The 11,467-nt window shown below is 32.4% G+C and overlaps 2 protein-coding genes across 2 annotated transcripts in view; both read left to right on the top strand.

The window, feature by feature from the left end:
* The first annotated feature begins 11 nt into the window (after positions 1-11).
* Positions 12-677, top strand: LOC119685004 (solute carrier organic anion transporter family member 5A1-like). The gene is made up of 2 exons (XM_038099170.1): positions 12-267; positions 328-677. The coding sequence occupies exons 1-2, from the start codon at positions 26-28 to the stop codon at positions 500-502; spliced, it is 417 nt and encodes a 138-aa protein (XP_037955098.1). The 5' UTR covers positions 12-25; the 3' UTR covers positions 503-677.
* A 2,164-nt stretch (positions 678-2,841) lies between these two features.
* LOC119674182 (solute carrier organic anion transporter family member 74D-like) overlaps positions 2,842-11,467 on the top strand; it is a 9,535-nt gene continuing 909 nt past the window's right edge. The window contains exons 1-7 of the mRNA XM_038085306.1: positions 2,842-3,050; positions 3,193-3,422; positions 3,480-3,815; positions 4,988-5,453; positions 5,517-5,859; positions 5,913-6,343; positions 6,407-6,534. Of these exons, the coding sequence (XP_037941234.1) occupies positions 2,842-3,050; positions 3,193-3,422; positions 3,480-3,815; positions 4,988-5,453; positions 5,517-5,859; positions 5,913-6,343; positions 6,407-6,534 (2,143 nt within the window). The remainder of the gene's footprint in view (positions 3,051-3,192; positions 3,423-3,479; positions 3,816-4,987; positions 5,454-5,516; positions 5,860-5,912; positions 6,344-6,406; positions 6,535-11,467) is intronic.

Raw genomic sequence — 11,467 nt, 5'->3', positions numbered from 1 at the left:
GCAGTTTGTATTATTTTTATCAGTGATGTGTTGCCTGAAATTTATTGGAGCAACGGGTAGAGCGTCCAATTTCCTTGTCTCTGTACGTTGTGTGCCTGAAAAAGATAAAACAGCTGCTATGGGCTTTGGTATGATGATGATGTCTATGTTGGCTTTCATACCAAGTCCAATATTCTTCGGTTGGGTGCTGGATCGCCTGTGTTTGGTTTGGGGTAAAACATGTACAAATAATGGCAACTGTTGGTTGTATGATCCGCAATCACTAAGGTATCTTTTATTACAATTGTATCTTAAATTTCATAATTAATATGTATGTTTGTATTTTAGATATACACTCAATATAACTGCCGCCATATTCATTACCATAGGTGCATTGTTCGATTGTGGTGTCTGGTATTATGTTAAGGACTTGAAGATTTTTGATGAAGAAGTCAAGGATGTCGAAATGGAAATTGTTCAGCATGAAGAAGAATTGAATTCAGAAAAGAAAACAGAAGTTTAATTTAATAATACTTTTATTAATTATATTAAGTAGATTCCTTATATATGTATTTTATTGTACGTTTGTGTGTATTTGTTTGAATGTGTTTTTATGTAAGTATGTGTGAGAATTGTAAAAAAATGTGTTTACATTATGTGTGATCAATATAAAAGCTAATGAGAAAATAAATAATAATTTGTTGGATTAAATAAATGTTTATAATGTATTAATTTAAAGTAAATTAATAAATGAAATAAAGATAATATAGATTTAATTACAAATTCAAAAGTTTCATTATATATTGAATAAATATTAGTTGTGTGGTGATCAAAATTATTAAGAAAAAATAAATTTTTAGTAGTTAATAAGTTAATAAACTAATAAATCGTAATCTTTTTGTTGAATATAAGTATTATTATTTAGGAAATAAATGTTTTAACATATATTCACACATGCATACACACATACATAGAAGGAAACATCAAGCTTCCTACATTATGTTTATTCTCACAAGTAATCAGGAATTAAGATTCGCTTTCTCTCTATCTCACTCTATCTTTCGTTCACTTTCTGAACGACCAAGTGCCGTTCTCCATTCGCAAAAGCGACTATACCAACACATCTCCGCAGATTACAACAACAACCGTGTTCCTCCACCAATATTCAGATATTTATACAACGATAAATTCTATAAAACCTAATATCGATATCCGATATTTTTTTATGACTTTTTAAAGCAGAATTCGTAACAAGGGTCAAGAGTCACCATATCTGAGGTCAATATCTCTGCAGAGTTAGTTTACCTATACATTGAGAAGTTGATTCATATCCCTACATCGGTAAAGACTAGATAAATCTCTTCAAACCTTTTAATACCATGCGAGTCTACAGGTAAGATTATCTATCCTGCGAACTTTTCAATTTACAGTCGTTTGAGTACTTATATTTTACAAATGAATCTAGGTCTTTACTAATACTGATACCAACAACATAATTAAGTACGTCGGGGTGATATTATTACTACTTACAAAAAGAAGAATTCTGTAAAAATAAGCTTGAAAGTTAATGAGAGTAAAGTGTATTTCAGCTATACACGAAGAACTCGGACGAAGAACACTTCTCTCGAAACAATCAATGAGTCGTCTATATGGGCACCTCTAAAACTAATAATAACACCTAGAGCTAAGATAAAGAATATTCATTGCCATAAATGGGCTCAGTAGTCATTTCAGATGTGGGGTTTTCTTTCGGCGGACTAAGCTTATTATACCGTTTATCAATTCTGTGATTCTGTATGTTGGATATGGCAAGCAGATGAAAAATATACAAAGGAAGACTATATCTATGTCTCTTTACCAAGGGGAAAGCTATATCCAAGCACATATTTTCCACTGTTACCTTGAAGTTGGGACGTTCATCGCCACCTGTATCGATATACCGATACTGTACCGATGCGTGTGTGCAGAACAACGTGATGTTAAGCCTACACAGCAGGTAATCACGTTAAACTGTAGACCTTCATATCTCTATCTACTATATCTCTGGTAGAAACTATTTTAAAAGCTTATCAAACTAGTCTTAGTAATGCACGAATCATACTTGATGTGTTCACACTCAGCAGAGATGTCTGGAAAAGAGTCTCGTCTTAGGCAGATACCTGAAGACGAGTGTCAATCAATTAAGTGAGTAAATAAGTTTACTGACTTTAAGTATTGTTAATTAATAAAATGCTCTCTGCTGTACTAGGGAACCGATTAGTCGCTTTCTACACAAATAATTCTTGTAGTGCTCTGATTGAAGATATTAGATAAATATGTTAGACAGAGTCCCTAGCCCATTAGACAGATTACAATAAATAATTTAAATTTAATTTACAAGACAAAAATTTTTCATAATGAAAATAAAATTAAATTTTATTTTTTAATGATGTTTTACTATATAAATTCTTCCAAGAATTATGAAAAAAATTACTAGCTCAGTAAATAAAGACTAAAATTTTAATTAAATAATAAAAATATTATTAGCATGAACTGTAAATAAAAGTTAAAGATAAAATTTTATTTTCGTTTTAATTTGTGTTTAACTGAAGAGGCTATTTTACTTTTGAGATAAGAAAGATTTTTAGATCTCTGCTATCGCAAACAATCACAGAAGTGGGTACATTACATTCATAAAAATATGAAATTCATAATATTCGTATCTTTCAGATATAAACAAGATCAAAGATGTAAATACCGGTTAAGTGAATTGATTACATTCGGAGTATTACAGAAAAAATATTTCTTTTAACTATTTTTAACTATTTATTGGGAAAATATATATATATAGAAAGGCAAGGTAATACATATATGTTATATATAATGGAAAGAGAAGACCCAGAGAACAATAGCAACATTAATCAAGGCGAAATTGAAGAGGAAATTGAATTACTCAAGGGACACAATGTCAAAAGAAATTCAGTGGTAATTAGAGAAATAGCACTTGATCATCAAAATATCGAGAAGAGTACTCTAGAAGTTAAAGAAAATACCTGCGGTTACTGGTGCTTAAGAGGTGAACTATTACAAAGGTGAGACATATAATACATGTACACATAATACATAAATTATATACATAATAATAATGTAAATATCTTTTAATAATTTTAAGATAGAAAGAATTCATGTTCCATCTACTTATTATAACCACTATCTATTACATTTCAATATTAGATTTGCAAATCAAACTTCATATGTCATACTTTACGGTTTGGTGGGCTGTGCATTCTCTATGTCTTATGCTTATTTCAATGCAACAATCACAACAATCGAGAAACGCTTTAAAATACCCACTAAAAATACTGGAATTATTTCGGTAGGCAATGACACCAGTCAGTTATTTGGCGCTGCGCTTTTAGGTTACTTCGCTGGCAGAAGACATCGTCCTAGATGGATTGGTATAGGTAACTATTGTGATAACTAACTTTTTAATATTTGCTATACATTTTAATAACTTTAAGGCATTTTAACAATGGTTACATTTTGTTTACTTAATGCATCACTGCATTTACTATATGGTCCGGGTGAAGAGGCACTGGCATTAACTACTGAGTTCGGTGCTTTCCCAAATGAAAATATTTCTATCGAATTGAAATCATTGGAAGCATCAAAAATTTTATGTAAATCTGAAAGGAATAGTAGTGAGTGTATTTCGGCTGAATCTGGAAATATGTCCCCACAAATTGTATTATTTCTGGCACAATTTGTGTCAGGTATTGGGTGCGCTTTATATTACACCTCAGGTGTGTCTTATATGGATGACAATTTAGATAAATCGAAGACACCAGCGTTATGGAGTAAGTAAGAGATTGTACTGAAATACTTCGTTTATATTTTATTTAGTTTGTGACTGAAGTTACTATTATATATTTATTTATTATATTTATTTATTATTATCATCATCTAATTATTAAGTTAGGGAATTAAGAATTGCGACCTCAGAGATCTTTTGCACACCTTTCGTAGTTTTAGTGTATATAACCAAATCTCTTTTGCTCAATAATTTATAGTATCGAAGTTTTATAGTATCGAATTTTATCAAGTGTTATTTCTTATCCAATATAAAATTTTCCGAAGTAAAGCGAAAACACGTTCCGGTAAGCGAAATTCCGAAGAAGAAAAGGGAGTGTTTTAGTTCGTATACTACACAGTAGGAGTCAGACACACTATTTCGGTAACGGTCGGTTTGACGGTGCATGAACATTCCACTTCCTCACTTATACAAAACAAAAAAAAAATTGACATAAGACGACAACCTAGGTATTTCATTCATTTTTTTTTCATCAGTGGCATAGAGTGGTGCTATGTTGTATGCCTAGTCATACTGAAATTATTTGCAATAAGTCCGTAGATAATCTTGTAAGAACTGAATCATCCTACTCAACTCAATGGACCAGGGTTCCAACTTCTGATTGATATTCTATCTTCGAGCTATGCATTAGAGACAAACAGAATACGGTGTTTGGTTCTTACTTTGTTTTCTACAAAACCCGAAAGTTCCATTAGAGCAAGTAAGTTCTGTTGGATTATATGTTAACCATCATTTGCTTAAGTTTAATATCATACAATCCATATATCTTTATAAGTGAAAAGTCCCTCTAATTATTGTCGATTGATGGCTCTTCCAACAAAGCATACTCTGTTTCTCTTCTTCTTTCTGAATAAGTAAGAAGAAGTTAACTCACCCTCATCCACATAAAGGGTTACAAGTACGTCGCTGTTTTTTATTTTGTAAGATTTAAATTTATCTACCACTTTGTTGCCAAAATTCTATTATTAATTTGCTATCTAAAACGCAATTTCTAAAAGATGAAACCCTAAAATAAGAAAATACTGTACTAAAATTAATTATCCATTCCGAAAGATCATAAAAAGTGGTTTTAAATAAGTGAGTTTATTTTCATTATAATAACCTTAAACGGTAGAGGCAAGAATATTTTTTACTCATGGTATGATTCATTTATTTCAGGTTTATCGTACTTTCTCCATATGTTGGGACCATCGGTTGGTTACACCTTAGCTTCCTATTGTCTACAAATTTATATCAGTCCAAAACTACAACCAACTATCAATAACGAAGATCCTCGTTGGTTAGGAGCATGGTGGATTGGTTGGTTAGTGCTTGCTCTATTAGTTTTTATACCTGGTACATTGCTATCATTATTTCCTAAATCCCTACCGAAACCTGTCAAACGACAAAAAAAGTTAGTACAGATAGAACACAGAGGCGCACAAATACGTCAAGAAGAGGGTTCTACTGAAAAGACTGTTTCTCTTCAAGATATGTTGAAGACCTTTAAACGTATTCTGCAAAATAAGACGCTTATGTATAATAATTTTTCATCAATTTTTTACTTCTTCGGATACACGCCCTACTGGATCTTTACACCGAAATATATCGAAATACAATACAGACAAACTGCTTCTGCGTCAAGGTAATAAGGAAGTACCTAAATACCTTAACAAATTTCATACTTAAGTCCTTACCACGCTTTCAGTTTCTTTACAGGTACCGTGGCTTTGGTTTTTACAGGATTTGGTATACTCTCTTCCGGTTTTGTTATATCAAAATTTAAGCCCAGTGCACGTCGCTTAGCAGCATGGAATGTTTTTGTGAATTTCGTAACAGTAGCTGGTATACTCGGTTATGCTTTTATAGGCTGTGCGGATATTGAGAACTCCTTGATAGTGAACAATGGTCATAATGCCACCTTTTGCAATAACAACTGCAACTGTGAATATGTGGCATATACGCCAGTTTGTGGTAGCAATAATAAAACGTACATTTCGCCCTGTCACGCTGGTTGCAGAGCAATAGGAAATCGTGGGGATAGTCAAACAGTGTGTTCTTTTCTTGAAATTGATATCAATCCATTTAATATTGTCAGTTACAGATTTATGAAAACTGCAGTTGCATTTCACCAAATAATTTGAATGACAAAACTATTTCATTTGATTTTGTTTTGGATTTTAATAGCTTGAATTCCACATCCCATATGACCCCTATAGATAATACCTATAACGCTACGCCTGGTGCTTGTCCTGTTGACTGTTTTAGAGAATTCGTTTTCTTCTTAGTGGTTATGTGTAGTTTGAAATTTTTCGGTGCTACAGGACGTGCTTCGAATTTATTGATTACGATGCGTTGCATACCTGTAGAGGATAAGACCGCTGCTATGGGATTTGGTATGACGTCGATCTCGCTGCTCACTTTTATACCGAGTCCTATTCTCTTTGGTTGGTTAATGGATAGTTTGTGCTTGGTGTGGGGTAAGACTTGCACAAATAAAGGCAATTGTTGGTTGTATGATGCTGCTACGTTAAGGTGAGAGAGACCACTATAACAATATATTAGTTATAATTATTATAATTTTCTTTTTTTTCCAAGATATGCTTTAAATCTAACAGCTGCTGCTTTTATTATAGTTGGAGGGCTATTGGACTGTGTTGTGTGGTTGCTTGTTAAAGACCTAACAATTTTTGATGAAGAGATGCAAATTAATATTTTGTTGGATGATATTTCACATAAAAATGTTGATGTCGACAACTAAGTAATTAAGCAAGAATAAATATATAAATAGTATATGTAATATAAGTATTTTAATGTTTTAATTTAAGATCTACTACTAAGGCATTAGTCGTATAATGAAGGCTTTAACCGGTTGGCTTACCTCTCAATTATGTTTTAAATCTATTACTTATTATTTCATAACTTGATTTTTTCCACTTATGGCTTTTAATTTATTTTTTAACTAAAATAATCAATTTTTTCACATGTAGCATAACTGGCTTTAATTTATTAAAGTTTTCATATAAAGTTTTATTAATATTCCTCAAAAAGTGAAGTATTGTTCTTTATATTAACAGGTAGACATTGCCCACTCAGTTAGACAGAAAATCGAATGTAGCTAAACTGATTCTTCTTGTCGGACTTAACAAGTTTATTTTTCATATAAAGTTTCATTAATATACCTTAAAAAGTGAAGTATTGTTCTCTATATTAACGGGTAGACATTTAAATAGATAGTCACTCAGTTAGATAGAAAATCGAATATAGCTAAACTGTTGCATTTATCAAGCTTATTTTGGGATGGGCAAAAAATATTGGGCGTTTTTTTCGTTAAGTGATTTTGTCTTTTTGTCCAACTTTAATGCATAATATATAATAAATTTTACTTATAATTTTTCTTTTCCATTCAATGTCTTGAAAAACATAGACCATATTTTTATAACATACGGTCTTTATTCCAATGTTACCGTTTAACATTTTTAGAATACCCACACAAGTTGCCAGGTTCTCAAACTGTGAGAAGAAGTGAAGCATTATGTCACCTTAGTTACGAACCTCTCAACGACAGTTTGACAAATATTGCCGGAAAAGTTGGAAAATGGATGTGAATATCACATCCTTTATGTGAAATCTATTCTTAATGCATATCACAAAAAACTAACGAAATAAAATTAGCTCATGCTAGTTATGATATTCGAATTATAAAAATTTATGACGTTCTTCTTAAGAAATTTTTGACGTTCTTCCTAAGTTTCAAACATAGTAAGAGGGGCAAATCTAGTGACTCCATCTTGCCACTAATGTTTGCAATGGATTTGAACTTTAATTTTTTTTTTGTTGGGATCTTAACATTTTATTGGTTCAAATGGATTTCACTTTAGTCAGACACAGTTTAAGACTCGCAAGAAATGCTTATATCGATTGGTGATTACATATTTCACAGTTTTAAGTGTATAAGAGTTATTTCAATTGTAAAGACCGTATATTGAACAGTTACTGTATTGTGGATGGCAACAAAGACCGTATCATTACAGGGATTCGTTCGGATTATGTGGTGCAGAAAGTGCAAACGCTCTAACGTTCCACAGGTTCTTATAAATATCAAATTAATTACGGTCTTATTCATTGATACAGTCTTTGGTCAAAAAATTGTCCTTGCTGTATTGGGTACAGTTTTGTTATCATTGGAAAATTATTTCGTATTTGCGGTTAAAATGAAAATAACTAAGCTTCACTTGTTGACATATAGAAAGCGCTGTGTAAAGTTCTGCTAATGATTCGTTTCATATATTTTTTGATAAATAAATAAATGCACTTATTATCTTTTATATTTTATTAATTTAGAATTTAAATATGAATTTCAGCTAAATTGGTTCAAAAATAAAGAACTTATCACAGGTTAAATTCGAAGGCAAGCACTTCAGAGTGTACTTTTTCTAGAAACCAATTCACCGCATTATCTTCTTCTTCTAGGTGTTTTGTCCGCTTCGAACGTTGGCTAGCATAATTACTACCGAATTATGGTTACTTTAAATAAAGCGAAGGCGAAGAATACAAATTAAGTTGGAACTGTTATATGTACAGCGTATTATGCCTGAACCAAACCATGTTGTATATATTTTTATGTATACATATATTTACATATATATATTTTTGGATTTGCTTATAACAGAATAAAAATACCTTTAAGTATATTGTTGTTCTTATAGGCAACTATTCTCGATCTATTGGATGTAATCATAAATTATACATATAAGTTCATTATTTGACTTCTAAAAAGTAAATGCAAGGATTATACAATTTTTCCTACTATTTATATGAAGGTTTTCTCTTAATAAAGACTGACTTGCAAACATTTATATATATATTTTTTTTTGAGATGAGGAGCTGGAACGCCTTATGCACCGTCAGACCGACGGTTGTAGGAATACTGTGCCCGACAATCTAACATTAATATGAAATATTCTTACCAAAACACTCTCTCTTCCGCGAGACTTATTTCCCTAGGGATCGCTTTCTCATTACTTCGAGGAGGGTCTCTTTTATGTTGGCATATCAAGCCATGCTCTTGCGATTTTTGATCCGCGTCCAGATTTGTCTTCTTTCACGGCATTTTCGTGGTGCCTGCACTACTTATTAGCCTACTTTCTGATTCTATTTTGTGGGTCTAATTTCTTTGCTTTCTTTAACTTGCAGACCTATTACTTAAGATAATTTTAATTAAATATTTTGAAGATATTTTTTTAGTGTCTTGTATGTCTGAAGCACGTTGAAATTAATTTAATTTAAAGTAATTAAAAAAATTTAATTAATTTAATTTAATATTGACAAACTCTTTAAATAGAAGTTAATGAAGCTGTTATATTACCCTGAAGAGAATATATCTGTTGTATGTAGCTTTGTCAAAGTGCGACATATGCCGATTCTACAGTCAAATTTTTTCTAAAACTCAGAATGAAAATAAATAAATCGTAAATAACTGATTTTTAATGTAATTATGTGTGTGAAATTCATTGCAATTGCGGCAAAAGCAAAGTAAACTTTGTCTTCTCCTTTTAGATTCAAATTTTGATGTGACAATTTTAGCATTTCGCTTTGGTTGCATGGCAATAAAGTGAAAATGAAATCAAGCTCAACGTTGAGGTGGAGATATTTTATTTATTATGTAAATTTTTGGCATATATTTAGGTCAATGCACACGCAAATTTAATTGCGGATTACCAAACGTGCAAATCTGAGCTGAGTTCACCTCGTATTTGCATACCAAAAATATATTGAGCAATGGGCGTAAATGCAGAAATAATCATGAATATAATTATGAAGAACTTAACCTGCTCTGTGCCTGTGCAGAGTTCAATAACAAAATATGTTAATTAAAATTTTCTTAATTGAATAAAAAAAAGAAAAAAATAATAATACAAAAAAATGCATTACACATGCATTTGGAGCCTGAAAGTATGCAACAAAAGTGGATGCGCCAGTATATGAATTTTTTCCAGGACATTAACACACGGAAAACATGATTTTGTAGTTTGGATAAATAAATAAATGTAGGAACACAAGGACTCAATGTTCTGCATGAAAAGAACATATTTTGTTAGTTGGTTTAGTGGGGATGTGTTAAAGGTGCAGCTGAGTGTGCGGGATGTGTTGACACATATTTGGTTTGCAGTGTCATTTGGTATTGAACAAAAAAGAAAAAACACGCCGGAAACATTATGAATACATTAAACCACAGGTTTACACAAATGTTAAATTAAAAATGAGGAAAACTGATTTTAATTATATTCAGTTGATTTGGAAGATTTATTTGATTATACATATATTGCGTGCAAATTATTGCAAGGCAGTAGCTGGTCAACAAATCCAATTTTATTATTTTTTGTAAATGGACAATAAAAACTTACTCAGTTGGCCTTTACAGACATCGTCGTCCTTGGTGGCGTACAGTAGTCTCTTCCAGCCAACCCGATCAGTGGATTGATGTTGAGCACTACCAACTGGTGACTTCATGTCGTGAAGCCAAGTACCTTCAAATCGTTCTGGGCCTCTTATATTAGATGTGGACGTTCTTTATGGCATTTTTCACTAACGAGTGCCGACTTAAACACGTTTCTAGTCGGAACGTTTTCTCACTTGCACGATGTGACCAAGTCAGCGAAGCCGCTGATCTTTTATGCGTTGAACTATCATTCTATCTTTTTCTATACGAAATTGTACTTTCGAAAGCACCTAAAACCCTCTCATCACGCATCGCAATATATATTGTTTATTGTGTCATAGTATTGTGTATTGACTTCTGTTTTCATACGAAGCATAGATTTTAACGTCTTTGAAAGGAACTTTTCTATTTTACTAGTATTCATATTTACTCATCAAATCTCAATTCACTCTTAAGTTGAGTTTCAAGTTGTCCTAGGCTCTCTACCAACTTTAGTAAGTGGTTCTTAATACATTTTACAGTCACCTTTATTGAACTTTATGAATGTGATATCAACTGAAATGCATATTCCCACCTTTATGACGATTACTAAGTTCCAAAGTATAACACTATTGTCTAGAAATGTGCAACAATTGGCATCGATAATAACAATAACAGATATATATGTATTGCATGGGATGGGTTACCTTGCGTTTGGGTAATCCATTGCATTGTTAGTGTGGAGTTCCTTCTTAAGTAAACTGTTGGAGCAACACTTTCGAGACAAAAACACTTGTCGCACAGACACACGTGCACGTCGCCCATACGAAGCACACGTAAGCCGCATTTGCAGTGTTTAAACAGCATTGAAATTGGTGCCGCTTTTGTTGCTCACAAGCACTTCTCATTGCTCACCAAACGACAGCACGCTCCACACTTTTTGCCACAATTCAGTTAACATCAATGCAATCAACAGAATAACACACACTCAATCCCTTATAGAGTGGTGGGCAACCCTTTCAGCTACAGTTGGAGTGTACCGGCGCGCGTCGCACAGCGGGTGCCTTTGTTGTTGATGTGCCACAAAAGATTTCCAATTCACTTGAATGATAGATTAGTTCATGTTGACAAATGTTGCGTTTTGGAGTTACTTTAGATTATGGCTGGAAGGAGTTCTAAGCCCAATACTCTATCGGAGAGTAGTTTTATTAAGTACATAATAGCAGAGAAACTTGTTG

Source organism: Teleopsis dalmanni, chromosome 2 (genome assembly GCF_002237135.1).
Source record: "Teleopsis dalmanni isolate 2A chromosome 2, ASM223713v2, whole genome shotgun sequence".
Lineage (NCBI taxonomy): Eukaryota > Metazoa > Arthropoda > Insecta > Diptera > Diopsidae > Teleopsis > Teleopsis dalmanni.
This window is presented reverse-complemented; position numbering and strand designations above follow the sequence as displayed.

Bases quoted from the DNA above. Each gene is read 5' to 3' on its own strand.
- LOC119685004 (XM_038099170.1), top strand. From the start codon at position 26: ATGTGTTGCCTGAAATTTATTGGAGCAACGGGTAGAGCGTCCAATTTC. The intron at 268-327 runs GTATCTTTTATT...TTTGTATTTTAG, and splicing joins TATGATCCGCAATCACTAAG to ATATACACTCAATATAACTG.